This window comes from Corvus moneduloides, chromosome 1 (assembly GCF_009650955.1).
Source record: "Corvus moneduloides isolate bCorMon1 chromosome 1, bCorMon1.pri, whole genome shotgun sequence".
In the NCBI taxonomy this organism is placed as follows: Eukaryota; Metazoa; Chordata; class Aves; order Passeriformes; family Corvidae; genus Corvus; species Corvus moneduloides.
In genome coordinates, this window is record NC_045476.1 from 162,693,273 (window position 1) to 162,719,221 (window position 25,949).

A 25,949-nucleotide genomic window follows, 5' to 3' on the forward strand; every position below is an offset into this window, starting at 1 on the left:
TGGGCCCTGGGAAGGGAAATGATGATGAGGACAACAGTCTTACCTCCCATGGGATAGTGCCACAGTATTGGTGGCCCTCATCACCACCTCCTGGAAGGAAAATCCTCTACAAAGGAATAGGGGTCCCAGCAGAAGGGCACTGAGTCAGCTGTATTGCTCAGGAAAGAGGTCGCATGCTTGGCCATGGAAATTACTGGCAATTACAGACTCCACTGTCTGGAATAGGTACTGGAGCACCCCATTCCCTGTATTGCAGTGATACTGACGGTTCAAATTTTAGTCCCATTGGATTGGGCAGGGAAAAAGGTCAGGTGAAACATATATGCATTGCAAGAGGCAAACTCTTGCAAACCCCATTGCAAGAGGCAGTGTGAGGCATTGTTTATGTTGTGTTCCTGTGGCATGGAGATGGCTGTACCACAGGTCCCAAGGAAGCAGAGTACTCCAGGATGCTCTAGCTTGGACCAATGCTTGCTCTTCTGACTGGTTACACCAGTGAGTGCCAGGAAAAGCTGATCACTAGACTTGATGAATTCGTGGTAGTCTTCCAGTTGGAGTGGCCATGGACATGTGAGTGAGGTGTGGAGCAACAACAACAGTTACTGCTGTTCATCCACAGGTTTTGCACTTTTCCTAGGATAATTTTATTTTTTTGCATTTGCATTGTTTCATTGATATAATGTTGTCTAAAACATTCCCCCACCATTATGGCTAGAATTTTGCAGCATCCTTAGCCTATTTAAACCTTTAAGAGCCTTTAAACATGGCTCTTTGAAACATCCTAGTGAGTTTGTACTGGGGTGAATTTCAACCTAGATGCCTGCAACAGATTCTTTTTCTGTGCTTGGAAGTATCAACGTTTGAGTGACTGAGTGGATGGGCTGATGGGGGAATTAGAACAGCAAGCCCTGATGTTACAACATGACAGGAAGAAAAACCAAACCAGAATAGTATAGCATCATAGTCTGGTTCTGGTTTTCATCTTGGCTGTTCCTTGGGGAAACAGAGCAGAACAGCAGAGTTTGCTGGGCTGCATGTTCATTTTCACAGATTTTTGTACACTCATCTGCAATTCAGGGGATTTAGTGATCCAAATACAGGTGGAGCATATCCTTAACCTCTCCCCAACACAGACAATGTTTATGAAAATATATGTATGTTTTCTTATAGCTGTCTCATAGCCAAGAGATGCTTGACTTCATCTCTTCCCTGAGAAGGTTCAGACTTTTTCAGGAACAAATGAGTAGTCACTAGTGATATGTGGGTTAGAATACTTTCTTTCCCATTCCATTGGCATCTAAAATCTTTGTAGTGGATAGCTCTGGAAGCATCCCTCTTGTCCTTTATTCTTAAGCACATGCCCAAGGCACAAAAATCTTTCATTACAAACCAGAGCTATCCTGCTTTCTAAGTCATCCTAAAAGTGTTGCGTTATGACGACAAACATGAAAAGAAAACCACAGTAAAGAGTTTGTTGCTAGCAAAATGTCTGTATTAAAATACAAAGAAAACTTCCCTGCTGGGAACAGTAATTAATAGACTCTCTTTTGTATGGTACTAACAGCATTGTAGGTTCCATTTCCAAACAGACCACAATGTTCTTGAGGAATAAATTCCACCACTGTTAGTCTGAACCTCAGCCTAAAACACAAAGAGTTCAAAAACAATAGTATTGTGCATCCTAGCAATATTCCAGCATCATGGCACTGGCTTACTGCAGTGTGTCCCATCAGATGTGGGTTGTATCTGGGCACTGCTTGGCGGTGGCAAGCCCAGAGGGCTTCCTATTGTGTTTGAGAAGGCGATGATTGCATTGGAGCCCTTGGAGTTCTTGTTCGTACCCAGGATGTCTGCATTAGTTTGCTGTGGCTCGGTTTTCCTGAAGATGTTTTTCATGGTTGACTGGAAGTTATTGGTGACAAAGCAATAGACAATGGGGTCCATGCAACTATTGAGGCTACTTAGAGTCACTGTCACGTGGTAGACGAGGAGGCTGATGTTGTGAGGAATGTCTGGGTTGATGGAGATTGCGACCTGTAGCACGTGGAAAGGAGTGAAGCAGATCATGAAGATGATGAGGACAGTGATAAGGAGCTGCACAGCCCTCATTCTCCTCTCCCGACTCTGGTGCATGAGGCTGGGCTTGGACAGGGCACACATAATCCTGGTGGTGAAGAAGATGATTATGATGAGGGGGAAGAAGTACTCACAGACCATCAGGACCAGAATCTTGGAGAGGCAGCACTCGGCAAACTTTATTGCCATGATCAGGATGGAGAAAGTCACCACAGAGGCAAAGATCCAAATGAAGATGCAGATCCCCTTGGCACAGGTGGGGTTCCTCCATTTACGTGAGGCTTCCACCTGGACGATTGCCAGGTAGCGGTCAACGCAGATGCATGTCAAGAAGAGAATGCTGCAGTACATGTTGACAAAGTAGCCGAAGATGTGAACCAAGGGACAATTCTTGCAATCTCCTGCACTGTAGAACATGATGATCCGGACAGGCAAGGAAAAGCCCACCAAGAGATCAGTTACAATCAAGTTGATGGTGTAAATAACAGAGGTGGTTTTTGTCTTGGTACGGAAGCAGAAGACATACAATGCCAAGCTGTTCAGCACAACACCCACCAGGAAAATGATGGCATTGACTACCATCAGGCCAATCCACAGGCTATAAAAATCTGTGGCCAGTTGTTCGTCTGAGTGGATGAATTTGGAGAACAAGTTGATGTTGGACTTTGGTTGTTCGGTGGAGTTGGTAGAGTCAAGGGCTGGCAGTTGGGTGGAGGAGGTCGGCATGGTCACTGACTTCCAGCAGTCTGGAAGAAAAGAAACAGAGGTATAATGATAAGTGTGTCAGCATTCCTCAGGGCTCAAAATCTTGTCACCTAAGAACATTTTAACCTACGTATTTACACATCCTTAGTAGTAGATCCCCATCTGCCAATATGGGATTACCAATAATCGCAAGGAAAATACCTGTGTTTATAATTAGTGTCTTCCAGTGGTTTCAGATGCATGTTTTAGGGAAGACACACACTCCGCACTTCAAGTTCCTCTTCCTCTTCCTTGTACATAAATGGTTTTAAGACCAGAAGACCTTTGCATAACCATAACCCCAGCACTGGACTCCTAAAATATCACATCTCTTGCCTTGGGCAGGTGATCCCATTAGAGAGTTATATGTGGTAGTGTTTTCAGGAGCTGTAAGATTTCCCTGAAATCAAGGAATGGCTGAATTTTCTAAGAAAGCAGAAGCAGGTTGTGTGGCATCTTCTAGAGATCTGCACTAACAGCAACAGCAGCTGGGAGATTTCAAGCTAAGGGTGTCAGCCACTAGTCCTGCCAGGGTTTGACAGTTTAATTTGCAAATCATTCCTGACTTATACACTATTTTAAACTCATTTGTATATTAAAAAGATAAAAAAAGGGCCCAATATATACAGAGACTTGGCTGGTTTCAATAAAAATAAATGGTTGAAAAATGTCTGGAATATCTCAAAGTGGCTGGGCAGGGCTTTGACATTAAAAAAACCAGCTTGGATCAGCAGAGAATGATGCTGAAAGACTTGATTTATGGGGGTTTGAAATCCGTGCTACCAGTGAGCCAAATGCAGAAGGACTGGGAGACAAGGATCTGCAAACACATCTCCCAGCGCTCACAGAACTGCAGTGTGCCTGGGCTGGGTGTTTCACTGTGGAAGGCTGGAATTGCTGAGGGAATCTGGATGTCCAGCTTTGCCAAGCACGCTCCATCCTCTGGCAGCTGGCTTTTTTCCTGCACTAATCCTTTTTGCTGCTTATGGGGATCAGGATGATGGACCAAAAGTGCTCTGTCGCCTGTGAGATGCTTCAAGCTGTTGGTGGCTGTGTACAAAGTGGAGGAGGAAGCTACTTAGGATGAAAGTGGATCCTCAGAAGAGTTCCTGCTGAACTCCAAAAGAAAATGTTTTGCAGGTACAGTACTAATGGGTCCAGAGAACATCACAGCAGCTCTGAGCCTGCCTGATGAGTGCCAAAGCCTTCTCCTGCCTGGCCACCAAGCGTCTCTGCATTTCCTGCATACAGCACTCCTGGTGTGTTTCACCAGTGTTTGGTCAATAGCCAACATTCAAGATCAAGAGTCCTCACGGGATGCTACAGCCTAGTTGTGATTACTCTGCATGGTTCATTCAAGCCAGGTGAGCATGAAGCAGAACATTTGTTGAGAAAAAGCAGAGATTAGGACTGAGAATTTAGAAGACCAGGTGTGAAAATTCTTGGAGAAGTGACTTTGCCATCATGATGGAACTTGGGTTTGTTGGCCTGGAGTTTGGGGATTACTATAGTTCCTTCTTGACTCTCAGTCTGTGGAAATGGTGTGAAGGAAAAAACTGGTTTTTAATATCCTTGAGCTCAGAAGGATATTTCCAATCAAATGGCAATTTGTTTTATTTAGGTAGCCACTCAAGCCCAAGGAGTTTAATTGTCCATTGGAATGGCTGGTGCTCAGACATAAAGCCCTCCTGAGATCCAATGCAGTGCCAGAGCACACTGCAGGACTGAAATCCTGAAGCCTGGGGTCAGGCCACCTTTAATGTCCCAAAGAACTACTGGGCAAAGAGGAACAATGCTAGTTTCTGTCCCTTTTTACCTCTAGGTCATCTCCAGCAGAAACCAGACGTTGGAACATCATCTGGTTTGGGAATGACCAGATTACCTCACCCTGTACTGAGCTCTGGTGGCAGCCAAAGTAGCACACATGTTCACGGCATTTTTTCTGGGTCTGACTGAGCCTGCAGACTCCTGAGGGAGAGTCTTGTCTCTTTATATTTTGTGCCAAGCACACTGTCAGAGAAAAACAGGAAAAACTGGCCTCAAGATAGGCTGAAGGTAGTGGAGTTGCAAAGTCTGACACCTGAGAAAGATGCATGGGTAGGATGCAGAACCCTGGTCTGTTTGCTACTGATTTCCTAAAATTCTCACCATCTTCTCTGTTTGTTTCACTCTTTAATTACAAAAACAAACTGAAATGAGCAGATGCCTGGATCTGCTCCCAGCTTTCTCTTTGCAGATGCTATCAAGAGGAGCACTGTGGAAACCAAGGAATAAAGAAAGACTTTGATGCCCCTGGAGTGCAGTGAGAGTCTGTATATCTGTGTTCAGACACATTCTTGAGCAAGGGAGAAGAAAAAATCACCCATCCCATCCCTGAGCATGCACTAGGCTTTATTGAATTACACATGCATTTGTTTTCTCATTGTAATTCCATGGCACTGGCTGTTTGCTCTGATATTACATTTTGTTAGTAACTTGCCTCCTCTGGGACATTTTTCTTCAGTTTGAGATCCCTTATCACAAACACCTGATATTTATCTTACTTTGCGTTTCTTGCCTGAGTGAAATCAGTGCCTCCAAATACATTCAAATATTCCTCATCCTCACAATGCCTTTGAGGGATGTAGAACATGTTACAGACAAATAGAAAATTAAAATAATCAGCATATACTATGTCCTGGCTTACATAGTCACCTTTTCCACTGAGCCCCACGTGCAAGGAAAAAAACTCGAGATGTTAAAAACTGCTAAAAAACAACAGGTAACATTGTGTTTGCCAAATTGAATATGCAAAGAAGTGCTGCATTAGAGTTTGTGTCTTTTCCCAGTCCATTGCTGCCCGATCTGAACTCAAAATCCAAACAAATACATGAAAGAAGTCCTGGCAAATTTAATTAATCCTGAAGATTTCCTCCCTGACAGTCTGTGAAAAAGCTGCCTCTTGGACTGTTGTGGGAAAAATCTTCTTCTAATCAAATTGTTACTGATGGATGTTTGGGTGAATGGCCTCTTCCTTTCTTTGTGGGACTGTCCTCATCTCATGGCTCACAAGCAGAAAGGATGGAGAACTGGACTAGCAAAGCAACAAAATTCCTCTGAGTACTTTTAATGAGATGGAGCTGGACCAAACCCCTGGTTTACAGCTGCTAAGGATTTTTCCATTATGGGACTCCAAACCCATGAGAAAGGTACATTGCCCATTTTGCAGCACAGAAAGGCAGCCTGACCTTGTGTCTGAGCAAAGCTAAAAATTTCCAAAGATTTTAAATTCTTCCCCTTTCTGAGTCCAAATATTATCTCAACCAGGTCTCTTTCTCTGCAATCAGAAATACTCATGCAGGTGTTTAAGTGAGTCAGTTCAGCTACCCATCACCATGAAGTAGTGGCATATGGAAGGCAGTGAGGGGCATGGCTAAATTAATGAGAAGCTTTTCAGCCTCTGCAAACCTTTATTTTGCTGTGTTTTGCACTATTTATTACTCATTGCTATGGCATGAGCTCATGAAGAGCTGCAAGAACCACCTTTACTTACAGAGCAAATAGACTTTGGGTTAACCCCCTTGCTAAAATCTACAAAGAGCTTGGAGCTCAGCCTACTTCATACCTAACTGAGCTCTCAGCCCCCCAGATTTCCATGCAATCCCTGTTTCTGGGAGCTGGCAGTCTGCAAAGCCCAAGATGGGTAAACACACATCCTTCTAAGTGCTGTCTGACCGTGCCAGTTGGCCTATGCTGTTACATTATACCTCTGAGGCGGGATTTTGTCTGTCTGGCTGGGAGACTCTTGGTAGCATTTCCTTAAAAGTACAGCAGGAATCTGGCTAGAAATGGGATAAAGGGAGGGACAGAGACTGGAGGTTGACCTGCTTTCCCTCATTCTGATAAAGGTCCCTGCTCAGCACTGGGAGAGGGGGACTTGCTCTGAAATACTTTCTCATCGTTGTGTGACATAACCAATTCCATCATTCTTGGGCCAAATAGGAAACAGATGGTCGCTGTGCTGAACATAGGTCCTGCAGCCTCTTCCCTCACTCACTCACTGCTTGGCATCACCCTTGTTAACTTAGCATGGGCATCTCAGTGCTATTTCTGCCCCAGGAAGAGATCCTTGACCATCCCGTATTCCACTTCACCCAACCTTGTGCTTGGTGTCAGCATTAAGCCTCACCCTGCACTTGCTGAAGTTAGTAGGGTTCACTTCCTTAGCCCAGGGGACTTTTGGATCCGGCTCAGCAACTCAAGTAATGGGATACAAATGAAAAGGCAGGTCAGACAACTGAGCTTTGTCCTAACTGCATGCCAAAAGGGTTATTTATTGGTGTGCAGAAAGGATCTCTGTGTGCAGACCCAGAGAAAACACCAGAGCCACACACTGGGATCGGAAAGTTGAAAAGGACGTTAACAAGCACGAGTGTAATTTAGTATAAACAGCTTCAGCTTTTCTCATCTCCCTGTCCTGAACTGGAACATCTGATCCGGCAACCTGGCTCCTCTATCAACCCCCCCAGTCCCCCTTACCCTGTCCTGCCTGCTGGTGTTATTCTGCTGCCTGGGGTGGCAGCAGTGTGTGTTTAGCTTTGCAGCCTTCCCATGTTTAAAGTTCCCCTGGTGATTTATCATCATATTTATAAATGAAGGGTTAAACTCACTCTCTTTCAATTTAAATTGTGTGATTCTCCTTCTGGCAAGCTCTCACTCAACTCTGGCTCAAACTGGCCAAATATGGTGTTTTTGTGCATGTCGACCTTGCCCTATACATGGTAGAGCTTGTTCTGTGTGTCTTGTGTTTAGCCTGGGGAGGGTGGGTTTGCTGACAGGAGAAACAGAGAGAGAAAGGGAGAGAAAGGGAATTAGTTCAGCTGCTGAAACTAAAAAGCTGGTGCCCGTCTGCCCCTTGGGCTGTGAGAAGAGAGCTAGTTCTGAGGGAGACAGGTTCTATCCCGAAGCAGAAACGAGGCTATTCTCAGGGCAGGTAAGATCCCATTTGTGTGGGCATCAGATCTCTACCCTCACTTGATTCCTAGGCATTGAAGTCTCCTGTAAACCTCCAGGTCTGAGGGTGGCTGGACCAAGTGTGTGAAACACCCACCTTGTGGGGAACTGCAGTTGTAAATAGCCAAATCCAGTCTAGAGTTCCCCTCCAATGCCATGGACATAGAAGGGACTTTGGAGACACAAAACACATAGTTTTATGAGTGTCAGATTAAATGACACCTGCTTTCTTGCAGTCTCATGTCTCGCAGTGGCTCGCAGGGCTGAGGGAATGCTTTGCCCTGCTTGAGATGCTTATTATAACTTTTTCCCATGTGGACACTTGGCTGCCTTAATGAGCACTCACATTCCAGCTCTTCCCTTGGCTCCAACACTTGTTTGACTTTCTCCTTTCTTTGCTGCCTAATTTCCTGAAAATTGAGGTGATCTTTGCCTTCTGCCAAATTCTGGTTGAAATTAGCCAGCAGATTGAAAAACATTAGGAGGACAGAGGAAATTGGAGCTGACAACCACACAAACAGGCATTGAGAGTGATCCTTGTTTCCTCCAATGTGAACCTGCAAGGCATTTTTTAACACTCTCCGCCACACATCCTTTCATTCCCTGCAAATTTACAATTGCTTTGGCATTGAAACACAGCAAACAGGGCTGGATGGTTTCTGTGAAGAAAAGAGTATTGCTTGCTTCTTGTTGTTTTCCTGAAGAGAAATAATTTCAGATTTATGCCAAACCATGGGAGAACCAGCCTGACTGGGACAGCTCATAGCTAATTTCTGGGTGTTGGCACTATCCAGCCATGGCCTTCTTGCCCATGTGTCACGAAGAGTGTGATGGCCAATGTCTGGTAGTTTGAATGGTCATGTGCTGAGTTACAGCTTTTGTCTGGAATCACAGAATCACAGAATATCCTGAACTGGAAGGGACCCAGAATGATCATTGAGTTCAGCTCCTGACCCTGCACAGGACCATCCCCAAGGGTCACGCCATGTGCCCAAGACAGTTGTCCAAATACTTCTTGAACTCTGCCAAGCTTGGTGCTGTGACCACTGCCCTGGGGAGCCTGTTCCAGTGCACAACCACCCTCTGGGTGCAGAACCTTTTCCTAATATCCAACCTAAACCTCCCTGGAGACAACTTCAGGCCATTCCCTCGGGTCCTGTCACTGGTCACCAGAGAGAAGAGATCAGTGCCTGCCCCTCCTCTCACAAAGAAGTTGTAACTGCGATGAGGTCTCCCCTTGGTCCCCTCCAGGCTAAACAGACCAAGTGACCTCACCTGCTCCTCATACAGCTTCCTCTCAAGGCCAAGAGAGATTAACACCCCCCACTGACTTTTGAATCTCTAATATTGGCCATGAGACTCAGATTTCCCATCTGGCTGGAGGGAAAACTTCAATGTCCAGTCTCAGGCATGATGCTGATTGTTGGGCTGGCGTTGCTGATGTGCTGTTTGAGCTGTTTGCCTCCTGCCTGAGATGCCCAGTTTGCCTCTATGTGCTTCTTCATCTCCAAGGCCCTGCTGTGGATGGGCAATGGATATTACTCTGTGTTGTGATCTGAGCTCCACCCACCATGTCGTGTTCAATGCTGTGTGTACACATGGATGGATCCTGTGCTCTCTATGGGCCCAAGGCCAAAATCACATCCTTTGAGAGTGAGGAACCCACATCCCTGGCTCATTTTGGGACAAGAAATAGTCTGTGGGTGCCCAAGCAATGATTTAGTCCAGCAGGTCACCCTAGGCCATGAGGGATCACTGCCAGTTAGAAGAGGGAGAGAGCACAACTCTCCAAAGTGCATTCCTCTTCTCCACGGAGCAAAGTGACCCAGATGGGACTGATACCACTTGGCTTAGACCAAATGCCAACTCTCTGCATCCAGGCTTGAACCTGCTTCTTAAAACCAGGTGACAGATCATAGTCCTGGACACTCCAGGGACAATCTATTTAAAACTTGGAAAGGTCTGCATGGCTCTCCCTTAGCCCTGTCCTGAGCATGCATGAAAAAACTGAAATGAAGCTCCCAAAGATACACAGGGGAGAAAATTCACATACTGGCAGATTTCTTATGAATTTATACCTCCTCTATGGCCATTTGTAGCAGCAATGCCTCGGTCTTTGAAAGAAAGAGCCCAGATGTGCATGTGCAAGGAAAAAGAGAACTGGGATTGTACATACTTTGCCTCTCCAGACCTACAGATATCCACCCAGCAGTGGTGGACACCTAGAGATCCCCCAGCACATCTCTGATGAGGCTTGCTAGTACTGGTCATCAATAAAAGGAGGTTGTGTATTTTTGCTTGTTTTTACCACACTATGTAGAAAAGTCCCTCCTGAAACATTTGGAAGTCTATGATACCTTATCAATACCACTGTATTTTTCATGTCCCTCTTTTCTGTGTTATCAGATCTTGGCTTTGGAGTGACAGAAATGCTAAGTGTCTTGGTGAATGCTCTATCAGGCTGCTAGCATTTAAAAGGCCAATATCTCATAGCCTGTCGGGGCTCGTACCAAGTGCCATCTGTCACAAGGGAGCACGGAGTGACATCTCTGGAGTAGGTGCTGTGTGTCTCCAGCTCTCTTACTTTCAGAGAAATCACAGCATGACTTCCTGAGTGTTTTCCTCTCTGTCCCTTGTGGACCATTATACATGAGGGGAAAACACGTATTTTTGGGGGAATTTTTTTCCAAGATGATTAACATTTTTAAAAAAAAAGTTACATCTTAAACAAAACACATGGATTTGGATTCTTAAGGGCTCAGCCAGGAAAGATGGATTTGAGCCTATCTTCTTCGGAGGTTGTAAAAGAACAAGAGAAATGCATTTGATTTTATAGGGATCACAGTAATCCATTGAGTGTTTCCAGGGCACCGGAGAGAAAGTGCTAGAAATGTCAGTTTGGAATAACAGCTATTGTGGCTGTGTGCAAGGAGCACCTTGCAGTGAGAATTACCATATAGGCACATGCAGGAACTTCCCAGGCAAGTGCAAAAACAATCTGGCCAGTGTATTGCTGGTTGCTTTTGAGAAATTTTTAATTACAAATTTAGCAATCTTTGAGCACTTTGTCCTCTTTCTGCCTTCAGCTGCCTGCTTGCTCTGTCCTTTGGCAAGAAGCTGAGAAAGGCAGTAAAAGAGCAACAGCAGAGTTCTGCTTTTGGGGAATACCTGGGCTCCTGCACAGCCAGGGAGTGCAGGACTGGTGAAACAATGCTTACACCCCAGGGAGCACAGGGACAGCAGTGAGGTAGGGATGAAGGGGCGATGCAGAGGAGTCAGGTGTACTAGCTCTGCTTCCCAGCACTCACTTCAAGCTGTGCTGCTCTCTTGGCTGCAGGGAGAAACTGAGGCATGAAGCCATGTGTGGGCTTGGCCCAGGGAATGCATTGAGGTGGGAGACCCAGTTAGGGAGCAGACAGTTTTTGAGGCATCCCAAGATGGTCAACCAGGTCTTAACCCTTTGGGAGACTGGATTCTGGGGTTTCCTTAGAGAGGCACATATGACACTGCTGTGCAGACCCCACAGTGCCTTCAGGGTTTTGCAAATTTTGGATTCACCAGGTTAACCTGGAAAAACTCATTGTTGTTGGTGAGTATGTTGCTATGAAATCAGGGAGCATTTCCGAAGTGGTCTGCTAAGGACCTTAGAAAGGATCTTCTTTTTCCTTCTACTGACCCAGCAAGTGGGTTCAGAGAGGGAAGACAGCACCTTTCCTAGAGCTGAGCTTGCACCCTGCTGCATCGCCAAACAGGTAAAACATCCCCACTCACAGCTGACCCCATTCCGGGCAGTACATCATCTCTTCTCCTGGCTTCCAAAACCTTCCTGAATGCATTTCATGAAAATTTAATTACGCCTGGGAGTACAAATGTACAAACGACATCACCCCCCCTCTTCACAAGAGCTGGCACAGTACTTTTCAAGAAGGGAAAGCCAGCAACTTTGCACACTTCCCATCACTCTCCATCTCTTTGAAGAACAACTAAATATCATTACACTGCCCCAAATCCCAAAAGCAAAGAAGGTCACAAGGGAGAAGCTCCTTGCAGACCCTTCCAGCTGCTGGCACAGCATGGCTTTTCAGGTCAGGCACTTCCCAATGGATTTCCACACCTGCTGGATGGGCAGAGCCAGAGACTTCCCAAGCTACTCATCCACATGTTCAGTGGACCCCTTCTGCTGCCACCCCTGCCAGGGCTCCCTGCTGCAATAGCCAGGACTTGGAGTCCAATATCCAGCAAATCCTTCCTGGCCCCACGTTGTCTCCAATCCCATGCCCCCCTCTTTCTCTCTGACCAATATCCCAAAGCATTCCCTGCAATGATCCCTGCAGTGTGTTCCTGCACGACGGACTGACTTACCTCTGGCTTGATCTCCCTTCTATGTTAGAGGAGTTGCCGGTAAGAAAATTTCCTCATGGACCTGTCTGCTATCACCCCAGGAAAGAGACATCTGTTCCTACAAGCAGAACAACTGGAGTGACTACAGAATATGAAGAAATGCCTAATCTCTCTCTTGCGTTCTCTCCCTCTCTCCCCCCCCCCTTCTAAATATAGCCTTGCAACTAATGGGAAAAAATACACACTACCAAAAAAAAAAATATTTCCACTTGTCTGTAGTGTTCAGAATTTCTCCCCAAACATCTGGCTCCTTGCCCTAAATCTCTCTGAAATTTATGAAGTGCTGTAAATGCTAAAGAGGGCTCCAGCCTTACTCACGGTGCTAATGCCTGAACATCTCTAGTAAACTAAAACTGATGTTGCTGCCCCCAGGTCAATTTTCCTGTGTCTCTGTGGGAACAAAATCTCCTTGCTGGAAACTTGCCTGCTCAAGGCCCCTGCAATGGCACCACCATGTGTGAGATGAGGAAAATACCCCTCTTTTTTTCTTCCTGATGTGAACTGGGATTAGAGAAAAACATCCCTGGCAGCTGCAGGAAGGTGCTGAACCAAATGCCACACAACCTGTGATGTCCTTTGAACCAATCTAGATGTTCAGACCCTGAGAAAACCCCTGGCACAGGGAACCACAGGGTGACCCTGCACACTTTGGTGGTGCTGCCTGCAGTCATTTGGGAGAGGAGATAATGAGATCTATCCAGGGCTGAAATGGTTGAGCGTGGGTGGCAATAGAGAGTCTGAGGCTCCACCAAGGAGCCCCCCAACATGTTCCTCCATCCTCACACAGCTCTTCCTTGCTGATGGTAGAGCCATTGTGGGTGTCAGGTCTTTCTCAGAGTGGGGATTTAAGTATCTCTACACCCTTGGCTACTTGAGAAGAGACTGACATTGGACAAAGCATAATGAATTATCCCATTATTGAGACGGGTTCAAATCACACGGCCAGAGCAGCTTTCAAGACACCTCTGCTGATTGATGTTCTAAGGACTCAAAATCCTTCAAGTCCCATCTCAAGTCCCACTTCTTGCTCTAAACTGGGTACCAAAACCCCATCTTTTTTGGGGTTTGCACAGATGTTCTCCCCAAGAGCTTTTCAGTAGCTTTAGAAAGTCCTTCTGGGAGAAAATGCAGAAAAAAAGTGAGAACTTACATCAAATTCAGTTCTTTAGAAATACAGAGAGGATGGATGCTGCATTTTAGTATCAGTCCTGGCCTGCATCGCACTTTAGATAAAGACAACACTGGTGCCAATGCAATAAACACGCAGGATATGGCCTGTCACAACACGACAGGATCAACTGAGAGGCACCGAATTCCAGGTCAAGAGGCCAAATCCATAAATAGAGGAGAGGTAAACTCCACACATGCGCGTCTCACTGGCGCACAAACAGTAGCTATGGTTATTAGAGAAGGTTGACCTCATTTTCTGGAATTACTTTTTCACCCTTGGATCTTTCCCAGGAAGACTGAGCTGATTCTTTTTGTCTGGTTATTTTATTGATTTTCTATTTTGAGTTTCCTCACATTGAGGGGCAGATTGTTCCGCCAGTTTCAGGAACATCCTCCTTGGCTTTATGAGCCCTCTGATCTGGGTATCCAGCCTTCCACAGCTGACCTCTAGCTCAAGCATATGCCTGAACTTTCATTTGTTTCTCACTTCCTTATGTTTGGGAAGAGAGTGTGATTGGAAATTCTCCATGAGCCCTGTCTGAGTGATCATTCTGCCTTCAGTTCCCTCCATCCTAGAAATTCAACAGGGGTAAGAACAAAGAGAAGAAACCAACTCATGGTCTAATGCTGGGCAGGGTGGGTGAACTTGGACCCTATCAAGGTGCCAGGATAGGCCCAGAGAAGCTGTGGCTGCCCCATCCCTGGAAGTGTTCAAGGCCAGGCTGGATGGGACTTGGAGCCACCTGGTCTAGTGGAAAGTGTCTCTGCCATGGCAGGGGCTTGGAACTAGATGGTCTTTAATGTCTCTTCCAACCCAGACCATTCTAGAATTCTATGATTCTATCATTCTCAATGCTTATTGTGGCAAATGCTTAAGATTCCCCCAGACTGTCAACAAAATTTTTATATTTAGGGAATGTCTCTCTGGAGTTACAAATGTGAGACTGTAAGAAAGAGAAGACTTTTCTCCAGGATGAGCTGTTGGTAGCTGCACTCTGTCCACCTTCTCTGGGACTGCCTGGTCCTTCCTGTGTGAGGACTGGTTTGGTTTTATGCTTCCAGATGACACGAGAGCTGCATTCCCATCCCTGTGCACGGGATAATCAGTGCCCTGCACTCCCCCACTATCCCAGCCTCTCCCTCCTTGCTGGATTTAGAGCTAGGCTCTGAGTGGCAACAGCTGCAATGTTTCAAGTTGTGCCTGAGATAGTGCAGAACATGCCATATTGGGAAGCAGATGCTAAGGTGGAGAAGGCACATCCGGGCTCAGGGCCACACTTTGTCCCAGACCCGGTTCCCACAGTCGACTTCAGGAGGAGTTGCAACTGTAGCTGATAAATGAAGAGCTTCTATCATCTCTTGATTTTCAGTCATTTATTACCCTCCCAGAGGCAGTGAGAAAGGCAGAAAAAAAAAGTAAAGCTTTAGTAAGTGGAAAATTTTCAAGCTTGTTCATTGAATATACAATAGTGTATATTCAACTTTGCTGTTGTTTTTTTTTTCCTTTTATTTTGGAGGGGGTGTGTTCTGTTTCGTTCTCACTGGAGTGAGATTGTAGGCAGAAGAAGGTATTGTCTCAGTCAAAATCAGCACACAGAAGGACTAATAGTTACATCAGGGAAGGATGCTACTAGCCCATGGTAATTCCTAGCAATCCCTTAACCTTGCCATGTGAAATAGGGCCCTGGTTAAAAGTCTTCTGTGGCACAGTGCAGCAAAGCAGGAGGCCAGACAACTCTTGAGGGAGGTGCAGAGTAAGCTGATACCACACATCCCTCTGGGGAGATGTGTCCTGTTTTTGTCAGGGGAAGGGTGTACTCTTCCAGTCCTATTCAAAAAGGGGAATTGAGCATCCTTTGATCCCTTGCTGCAGGAGAAGAGATTGAGATTGGGCACTACATAATGAACTTTAACAGAGCTGAGACGGGCTCAAGGCACATGGGCAGATCAGCTTTCAAGGTGTGTCTGTTGACCAACTCTGCAAGGACCCAAATCCAGTGTCTGAACATGCCTGTGTTTGTTTAGGAAGCTTAATTTAGGCTCTGTTATACTGAACAGATGCTCACAAATGAATTATTTTCTCCAGAAGCAAAGGAGAATTCCTGCCCAAGAAGGTCTTGGACATAGACGTAACAGAGTTCAGAAAACTGACGAGCCTTTACCCATGGTCATGACTGTGTTGAGGTCACCAAAGAGTGGGATCCTCACTGCATGGAGGACTCTGAAGGGTGGGATCTTCACTGCACTGTCTGGAAAACCTCTTTTTAGCTGCAGGCTTGATGGAGAGGCAACAATATGGTCTCTGCCAGGTGAGTAGCCCTCTGTCAAGGAAGATAATGGCATTGAGGAGAGTCTACAACATCCATTTTACCCTCCTCAACTCCTCTTCCTTCTGGTAAACCTACTCTAGAAGATCCTCAGGCCTTAAAAAGTGCTGGAAAACATTCATGAATGTCTCTATGATACGCACTGCCCGTGAGCCCTAAAATCATGATTGTCCTCAGTCTCCAAGGCTATTGTGGGATGCTGTAAATCAGAACTGACCCAAAGAACTGTGTAGGTTCTCACCGGTGGATCAAGGGTGGAGAAATTGCTGCACTGGACCGTCCTCCAGGAGTCACCTTTGATTTGCTGGAAAATATGTGGGCACTGAGGCTCTACTCAAACGTGTAGGAATTTTCCATCTAGGTGAGGTGTTCTTCAACCCCACCACACTTCCTTACCATAAAGAAGTGATGTGCATGTTCCCTTGGAGAGCAGTGTGGGAACACACTCCTCTTTGGTGGCTCCTGAGCTGGTGCTTTGTGGAAGGGATAGCATGGCAAATGGATGGATCCTTAAAGCAGATCCAGGTAGAATCCATGGGAGGTCCAGTTGAAGATCAGGGCTGACATCTGTATCCAGCCTGGCTTGTGGCACTTACTCATGTGGAGCCAAAGAGAGCAACATGTGGCTTCGCCTGCTGGGCTATTGAGAGGCCATTCTTTGCTGCTCTCTTGGTGATCCAGGTGTGCCATGCTGGGACATCTGGGAGATCCTGGGACCGCTTTGGGATCTGAACCCTGAGACATTCATGCTGGTTATGCCTAAGGTGATAGCTGGAATGACTGGAGGAAAAGATCAGAGCTCTCTGTACTGATTCTTAGACAGAATCTGTCTCTGCCTCCTGTGTGCTGATTTTGACTCAGACAATACCTTCTTCCACCTACAATCTCACCCCAGTATTTAACACTCTTGTATATTCAATGAACAAGCTTGAAAATTTTCCACTTACTAAAGCTTTACTTTTTTTTTTCTGTCTTTCTCACTCCCTCTGGGAGGGTGATATATGACTGAAAATTTGACTGAAACGACAGGTAAGAGATAACCTTTGTACCTTTCCTGCAATGATGGCATAGAAACACCAAATAGACAAAGAAATGTGAACTACTTGTCCCTGGACAAGGAGGGTTTGGACCGTTCCCCCCGTGATGTTCGACACCCCTATGGCTTTTTACCCAACTGTCAGCATGGATAACAGAGGCTGTGAAGAGCCACAAAAGATGGTCCACCTGGCTCTGTGATGGCATCTCAGCAGGGTCTAGAGGCAGCTGTACCTACCTGACATCATCAGCTCTGCAGGGCAAAATCTGAGCCAACTGCTCAGGATCACAGGCACTTCCCAGCACTTGCTGTACTATCACTCACTCTCCTCAGAGGACTGCAAGGGCTGGAGGCCACCATAATTTTGTATCCCTGCCTCTGAACAGGCTCCCCATCTGTGAGTTTGTGCAAGAAGGGAGATCAGAGAGTCACCATACGGGGCCTCTGCTGATAGGATCCAGCTGTGATTCATCTGCTTGATGAGGGACAGGGAAAGACAAGTGATGCCCTAGAATGATGGCCATGATTCCTGTTGCCTGAGTCAGGGATGGGGGAAGAAGTGTGTAGGAGCCAGTTTCCTGCCTGCCAGCTGCATATTTGGGAATTGACTTTGCTGACCATTGCCTCCCCCTCCGTTTTTCTCCCCAGGCTGTGGCATTTTTGCTGATGGACCTGTTGAGCTGAAAGAAAAATGAAGATATCTGCAGGACCAAAGAGCGAGCTGCTCTTCTGGGCAACCCTGAGGTCTTTCCTGAGTGACTGGTTTGGAGAACATTGGTCTTGCCTATCTCCAGTTCTTGCATGGGGTATGAACATGGGGGTATCTTACAAGGGGTATGAAGTCCCTAATCTGTTATAAATGTACCCTGTGGGGCTGAACCCAGATCTCTCTCTCCATTCCACTCTGCTCCATTTACCACAGGTCTCACAACTGTGAGGATTCTGACAAGGTTCCTCAGTCAAGGCACCAGCAAAGTGAGCCACCAGGACTCTGGCCACCCAACAAAGCATGTCATGTCTCAGCTGCCCCTACTGATCCAAACCTCACTGGGATCCTTTGCAGGGTCCCGCTCCAATCTTTCTGGTCCCCCAACCCAGGTCTAGCCAGCAGCCACTTTTTGTACTTTTCTTTTTTGCTATTTTTTTCAAAGATTCAGAAGCTAATTGCCAAGAACTCAATGTCCAGTGTCACAACCTCACTGCAGAACTCTCCCTATTCTCAGCAAAGTATTTCCTGTTGGTTTTGTTTGTCACTGAGCACACAGGGACACTGGTGCTTGAAGGGGAAAGCTACACAAGCTTTGGGCTTTGGCATTGCTTGGGCACCATGCCCTGGGAGGTCAGGGCTGGGTGGAGTGGCTCTTGCCCCACTCTGGTTTGAAGGTTGCAAAGCAGGAATTGGCAGGATGGTTGGTGCTGGGTGGTTGAAGAGCCCCCAGGGAGCTCTCAGCACTCTGCTCCTGTGTTTGTGGCAGTGGGAAGCACAGTGAGGCAGGACTGAGCCAGAAAACCTTGAGCTCGAGATGTGCTGTGCCCTGCGAGGATGAAAAGGACGAAGGAACATTTGAAAACCCATGGCAAGGAAGTGGTGGGGACCTTAGGGAACCAGTCTGTTATCTCCACCTGCTCTGATTTAGCAGTGACCACAAACTTGGAAAGGGGCAGTGGGATGCTCCCAGGGTCATCTGTTCAACTTTTGGGGTTTTTTGCCATATGAGTAACCTAGCCCGGGAGGAAGGACACCTGCAACTTGGAAAATCTGGTATTTGGACCCACAAACCAAAAAAAAGCTTTAGGGAAAGACATCCTCTCCCTGCTCTCTCTCTGCAAACATGTTAATCCTCCTCTCCCATTCCCTTTGTCTGCCTGGTTTGGAGAGATTCGGAAGGGCTCAGGGCAGGGCTGTCTTTTGTTAGACATGCACAGACCTCAGCAATGCTCTGATCTGGAACAGGGCAGCATAAATCTGATGGATTATCGTAGGAAATGCCACAGTGATGAAAAGCCCTATAGGAACAGGAAGAAAAGAAAGGGCCCCATCTGGGAAGAAAAAAACCCCAACAACCACCCTGCTGCCTGCTTACAAGTGATTCCTAGAATTGCTGCCTCTGGAATAAGCTGGTACACTTGCTGTTGGGTTTTTTTTCCTTTTATTTTGGAGGGGGTGTGTTCTGTTTTGTTCTCAGCTGTTTACAGATTCTGTCCTTGCAGCAAGTTCTGTGTGAGGGGCCTCACTGGGGACAAAACCCCCATTTTTTGGGGAGGTGCCTCATTTTCCTTATGGCTGAAACCATCCCTCTAAGCATAATGTGCAGAAGTGCTCTGAGAAATTTTCAGGAAGGGAAGGAAGGCATCCCATGTGTGATTTACTGGAAACTGCAATGCCAAAATAATCAATTTTCTCCTGAAAACAAACGGGACAGGGTGCTGGGCAGCAGGATCCAGCTGGCAGTGTTTGTGGTGGTGCTGTGTTTTGCTATTAGGTCATGGACCCTTTTGTCTCCCACCTGGAGCAGAGAAAATCTGCTGAGACCTGAGTCAGGTGGAAATATGATGGTTCAGAAATCCAATGTGATATTTTCTCTGTCTGGGATGTGATCATAGATAGCACCAGATTGTCACTGCTGGTGAGCTCTTGAACTCACTGAGGTGTGGGCAACGGATGGCATAATGGAGGGAAGACCAAAGCCCTACTCCAGTTTGTGTTTGGCCTCAAAGCAAGTTTTATATCAGGAGCAAAAGCTCAACCTGTCACTGCTGAATCATTCCTTTCCATAACTTCATCTTGGTACTGATAGCTTCAGTCTTTGTTATGTTGGGAGTGCTGCAAGGTGCTTTTTGATGTGCCTTTCATGTCACATGGAGGGATTATTTTCTACAAAAGCACTATTACATGAAATAAATAGTGTTAAATTGACTAATGAAAGGGGGATGTGTTTCTGCCTTGGAAAAGGTCCAAACCAAAACAGTAGGAATTACCTGAGGGCAAACAAATCATGAACCATCAGGGCAGACCAGAAGAATTGGGCTTGTTTAATCTACAGAAGAGACAACAGAAGGCAAACCTGATAACAGCTCTGGAGATGTCTGTGGCAGCTTCCCTGGGAATGGTGCAAGGCGGGTTCGTCTCGCAGGGTTTAGTTCATTAACACCAGTCTGGACCAGTTGACCAGCCCAGTTTGTGGTAGTCTCAGTGTAGAGGCTTCCTTTGGGTAAGAGGAATCCTATTGCTTGTGTCTCCTAGGGCAGGGATGTGCAATCAGCATCCCTGTCCTCTGTAATTCAGAGTTAGAGCCACAGCAGCAGCCAGAGGTTCCTCCCACAGCGTTGGGGCCACAGGTTAATCCCATGGCTGTAACACAACCTAAGATGGCACCTTCTTTTGGGCAAATACTGCTGGCTTCTTTAAAGCAAAAATCCAGCCTGCTGTGGTTGCTAAACTGGGCTCTGCTTCTTTGGGTGTTTTTCCATTTTCCAAGAAAAATAAAAGGCAGGCTCTGTATTTTTAGATATGCCATCTGATCATAGTTAGTCATATATCAGACCCAATACTGTGAGTCAAGATGCTGAACTCCACTGCTGAACTCCCTTGGGTAAGAACCAGCAGCTTGAGCCATCCTGGGTGTATTAATAAATCAGTGCGTTTAAAATAATCTCACACTTCCTTAGGTAAGCTGCTTACAAAGAATAATACAGTTGGGAATTATAAATGCCAGCATCTTAGCAGCTCTCATTCTCTGGGTGAACTTGATACTGTTGTGAGTGGGAGATGAACAGCCCTGGTATGAGACAGATCTAATCTAGGCAGGGGACAGAGGCAGCACGACTCCTCTTCCTTTCCCTCTGCTGCCAGTGACTGATTCCTGACGTCTGCCCCTTGCTATTTTAGTCCTGGGTATCCTCTGAGGCGGCTGCTGGTCGGAGTGAGCTTTATGGTGACCCCTTCAAAAAGCATCTGATCAACCTGCCTTGCACAATAGTGCAGAAATGTGGAGTCATTGGTGTATTTTAAACCTCTTGGCTGGTTTGCTTCAGCCTCCACAAGTCTGTGTCTCTAACACCACCGCAGCCTGCAGACAATTTTCTGTGTGTTTGATCAAAGCAGCGGGAAGCCTCCGAGCTGGTGTGTGAAAAATGGGCTGCATGGTTCCTGAAAGTTTATTTGTTGTGCTACTTTATCACTCTAATGACAATCAATTTATCCGCATAATTGGTAGCTGGAGACAGCATAACACAGCTTGGCAGCCTGGATTTTTCTCAGAGATGTATTGCTTGGCATATTCAACCCAGGCAAAAGGAGCCAGCCTGGCTGCCAGGGAACTGCAGCTCTGTGACTGCCAAGCAGGTGAAACCCAGCATGACAACTCAGCTTTCTCTCTCCATCCTGCCAGAAAAAGACTTTGAGGATAAAGGTGAAGTTGCACCTGTCTGAATATCTTGCTTAAGGTCCCTTCCAATCTGAGCTGTTCTATAATTCTATACTTTTTGAACAAGGGGATACTGATAGGACAAGGGGGAATGGTTTTAAACTAGGAGAGATTTAGATTAGATATGAGGAAGAAATTCTTTACTGTGAAGGTGAGGAGAGTCTGGACCAGGTCGCCCAGAGAAGCTGTGGCTGCCCCATCCCTGGAAATGTTCAAGGTCAGGTTGGACAGGGCTTGGAGCAACTTGGTCTAGTGGAAGATGTTCCTGCCCATGGCAGAGGGGTTGGAACTAAGTGATCTTTAATGTCCCTTCCAACCCAGACTATTCTGTAATTCTATGATTTTAATAAGCCTGATAAGGCATTGGCCTCTCTGTTGAGATGGGTAATGACCAGTTAGACTGTGATGGGTGCAGGAAAAGGTGTGCTCTGCCTCTTCATTCTGCACTGCTCGTGGATCAGCTGCTGGAGTGTGGCCAGGCCAGCAAGAGGGTGATCATACATCCCTGTAAGAGGAGAGGCTGGTTGCACAATAGTGGCTCTGTGTGGTGGAGGTGTGTGACCTCCAGCAATCTCCTGTCCTCTGCACTTGACTGCTAGAAACCTTCATGTCATGCAAGAAGCAGGTTGTCCTACTGAGGCCATCTCAGTGCCCTGTCCTGCTGTGCCCAGGTACCCACTTTATTGCTTCCTTCTGAGTTGACCACTGAGAGGACCCTGGTGGGTTACAAATGCCTGTGCTGGTCTCTGTGTGGGTCAGTGTGCTCAGAGCTCAGTGCCATTTCACCTTGCTAATGCCTACCTGCAGCAAACAACCTATTCTGATGTAGGTGTTTGCAGCTGTTTGTAGGTCTGAATGAAACAAAATTTTGGCAAACCTCCACAGGCATCCCTGCCCTCATCCATGAGGACAAAAACTACTTGTGATAGCCTCACTATGGGGCAGATCCCCAAAGTGGCCAAATCTATCTGTCCAGATGTCCCATAGACAGGCTGACAAATTCAGCACATTCAAGGATGGGAAGCTCTCTGCTGGTGCACCACACTGGAAGCCATAGCTGACATTCTTAGCCTTAGGGGCATTTCCCAGAGCCCCATCTTTTTGGCAGGTATTTGTAGAGAAGATGGCTGGAGCCATGAAGAGGAAGGGATATTTGACAGTAAATCTTTTTTGCACCAATGTGGAAGAAGCCATCCTTTCTGCTGTGTGATAATGGCTGTAGTGGTGCTTTTCAGGCTGTGATAGATGAGATGCACATCTTTTATGGATTATGTGTAAGAGGTAATAAAGAATTCCGTCCTTCTGTGTCTATACACTAACGGTTTATTGATCCCAGTAAATATCCTGCTGAGACTGAACAGCAGCGTCCCTGGTTAGTGTCGTCCTGATGGGTGACATCATTTCTTTGGTTGTCACAGCCAGATCAGCCTAATCCCATCTGACCCCCACAGCTTTACTGATCCTTTACTCTGGCTCTGGGCTTCACTTTTCTATTCCCCTGATTCATGCTTCACCTCAGCACAACTACTTGTGTCTCTGGACTTTGTCATGCTCGGCTGGACTCTGCTGTGCCTCTGGGATTTACAGGATGGGAAGTGTTTCCCTGCTAAGCCATCAGTAGGATTTGCTCAGCTATTTGTGATCCGCAAAAAATGTACAGCTAAAACCTACAAATTAAAATGCAGGCTACAAATGAAAAATGGATGAGAGCTAAAACAGAGAGCAGGAAGGGTCCTTTCAGCATTTACAGATGAGCTGGCTAAAAAGCAGCAGACATTCCTCAGAAGGGGCTGTAGATTTTACCACAGATGTCATGGGATGTTCACTAACATGTATATTTAGGTAATAAGTAGTCTCATCTCCTAAACCTGGTGACTGGACATTTATAGAAACCTGCTATAATAACCCAGGCTGGAAAGAAAAATCACAGAATCATAGAATCACAGAATGGTTTGGGTTGCAAGAATCTTAAAGATCATCTAGTTCCAACCTCCCTGCTATGGCAGGGACATCTTCCACTAGACCAGGTTGTTCAAAGCTCCATCCAACCTGGACTTGAAGAACAAAAACGTGCACTTTGAGTGTTTGTTAGCATTACTCCTGTGGGGAATACTTGTCTCCCATTTTAAAAAGGGTCCAGGGATTTGGATGTCTCTGATTTTAGGCATCAAGACTCACATCTTAATGGGTGAGGTTTCTCTGAATGTGCTGAGCACTTGCCTGCTAAACATCCCTCTTTACTTGTCTCCAGCCTGTTAAAATGTGGACAGCCAAAATCCTGTTGCTCTCCTGACAAGCTGGAGTCCAGGGTTTTGTTCTTGACCCTCTGAAAGGGGATGCAGGGCCAGAACAGCCTGCATCCCTATGGGAACCACGTCATCCCAAGGGCATGATGCACTTAAGGGGGAGCAGAGCTGTGGTGGTGTTGTACGTGCGCCTGGTGGGATTTATTGCTTTGTTCAGGAGCCTCCTCCATTCCGCTTGCTCTGCCCTGGGGAGAACGTGCTGTGAGAGATGTTTCATGTGCAGTTTCTTCCTTGGCCTTTGCCTCCTGCTTCAAAACGGGGGAAGAAAGACTTTTAGGGTGCTTTTGGCACCTTTAGGCTCTGTGGGGAGGGAAGAAATGGCTCTGTGTTTTTATCTCAATGCACTGGGGAAATGGGGAAGAAGACTTGAGCAGAGTGAGGGAAAACGCTCTGAAATAGATTACTAAAGTAGCTGCTCAATTGCATTGCTAAGTTGCCATGTGTCCTTGTAAGAAAGGATGGGGGAAGATGGGGATTTTCTTTATTACTGTGGGTTGGCAGAGATTTCTGTGCACAAAGGAGATGGAAAATTTCTTAGTAAAGAGGTTTCTGCCAAAGGGAGGCTTCTGCCCTCACTTGTGCTGGCAGATGCTACAACAGGAAGGTGGTGGGTATTTCTGCCTCCTTTTTCGTGCTGTCCAGCTTTCCCCTGCTCAGGGAGGGATTTACAGGGCAAGCTGAGGTGCAGCATTGCATCTAATCATGGGCGACAGAGGCATTTGCCCTGGTGGTTTTCAATTGGTACTGTCACGCGCAAGTAATAGGGATTAAACTTGTATGCCCACTGTGTTATTTCTGAATGGGGGAGTTTTAGCTTTGCAGAAGGAGCTGTCATTTCAGGAAAAGAGCTGGCTTTTTGCTGAAGAAGAACAATTGGCCCTGGCATGTGAGAAATGTTAGAAAAAAGGTGCCTCCTGTCATCAAAACAGAGCTGAAATGAGTCTGAAGAGCCGCGTTGCCAATTCATCACACTGCCACTGAGTGCAGGCTGTGTAAACACAGGGAGATGCTCCCTCTATGCTGTACTATGTCCCAGTTGGCAGAGACCTGCCAATGGACCTAGTGAGGCCATTCATCCCTTTAAGCCACCCCAGCTCTGGCCCAGCCACTTCTCCCACCCACACAGCAAACAGAATAAGGACATTTCCATATCGTTTCCCTGGGGAAAGTTTTCTGCTTCCTAACCTTAAACTGTAAAGTTAATTTTGAGCCTTCTCAGATCACTTTTTCATGGCCTGGGTCTAAAAATCCTCTGTCTAGCTCTGCACCTCTGTACAGGGACCCTTGTGGGATGCACAGGTGTGCGTGTAGCTGGATTTGACAGAGGTAATCCGAATGTGGAGGCTTACCAGAAATATTCAAGTTTTCATGCAGAATCCCTTCGATGGCTCTTTACCATCCAAATAGATCAGTTCAGTTTATAGAAAACCCAACATTTCCCTAGATGAGATGCTCTTTTCCTTTGCAACAGCTCTAGGCTCCCCAACCCTCCTCTATCCCTCCAGCATCTGGTGTCCAACACTCTCCTTCCTCTCCAGTGCTGTTCCCACCCACGTGGAGCCAAACTTCATCCAAACCCACGTGCTTCACTCCCGGCCCGGCTTGCAAGGACTCCCATCCCCATCCGGATGCCTCCAAACTCTCAGCCCAGCCGGGATCAGCACACGCTGCCTTCCCAAGCAGCAGCCGGCGAATCTCCCTCCCTCTCCCCCCTCGCTCCCAGCCCGACACACGCCGCAGCCAGTACTCACACAGCCGGAGTGAGAAAGCTCAGCTGCTGAGCCCTGAGCCCGCTCCAGATTCCTCGAGCGAGTGGCCGTGGGCTCGCTCCCCGGCGCTCAGCCCGGCGCGGGGATGATACAGGAACCAGACCTCTTTGGTTTACTTTTACGTTGACGTCAGTGTCTTTTCGAGCCTCCACGGCTCGTTTTGGTAAAAAGGATGTCTTCAGGGGAGAGGGGAGGGGTCGGGAAGGGAGAGGAATGAGGATGAGCTGGAGATGAACTTTTGTGATGTGAGCAGGCAGCGGTGAGAAGTTTTAGGTGCTCATGCTGAAAGAAGAGGTGAAGACCAGGTAATCCTGGGTGTATCTCGTCATCTGAACATGAGTACACTGAAGACCTGACCCGCACACAGAACTTGTAGAAAACTTAGAGTGGCTTGAGTTGGAAGGAACCTTAAAGACCATCTAGTTTTAATCCCCTACCATGGGTAGGGACACCTTCCACAAGACCAGGTTGCTCCTATCCAACCTGGCCTTGAACACTTCCAGGGATGGGGCTTCCACAGCTTCTCTGGGCAACCTGGTCCAGTACCTCACTATCTTTGACATAAAGAATTTCCCTCCCCCAGCCCTGTGCACACACTGTGCAGCCAAAGTGTGTGTAGACATTTTTTGGGGGGCATGGAAAGGGTTGATACTTGTGAGGGATTTGGAGAACACCATCAGGAAGTGAAACCTGCAAGTGCG

The 25,949-nt window shown here is 46.7% G+C and overlaps 1 protein-coding gene across 2 annotated transcripts; it reads right to left on the reverse strand.

Moving 5' to 3' along the window:
- Window positions 1–1,470: 1,470 nt before the first annotated feature.
- On the reverse strand, window positions 1,471–25,330 carry GPR20 (G protein-coupled receptor 20). 2 transcript variants are annotated; one of them, XM_032134490.1, is made up of 3 exons: window positions 25,231–25,330; window positions 12,175–12,271; window positions 1,471–2,822 (listed from the first exon to the last, which is right to left on the reverse strand). In XM_032134490.1, exon 3 carries the CDS (start codon window positions 2,800–2,802, stop codon window positions 1,699–1,701), a length of 1,104 nt encoding a protein of 367 aa, XP_031990381.1. In that variant the 5' UTR covers window positions 2,803–2,822; window positions 12,175–12,271; window positions 25,231–25,330; the 3' UTR covers window positions 1,471–1,698. The 2 variants fall into 2 exon arrangements, with proteins under 2 accessions (XP_031990381.1, XP_031990391.1); XM_032134500.1 differs by lacking the exon at window positions 12,175–12,271.
- Window positions 25,331–25,949: the final 619 nt, after the last annotated feature.

Excerpts from the sequence above, each read along its gene's own strand:
- GPR20 (XM_032134500.1), bottom strand. The coding sequence starts at position 2,802 with ATGCCGACCTCCTCCACCCAACTGCCAGCCCTTGACTCTACCAACTCC.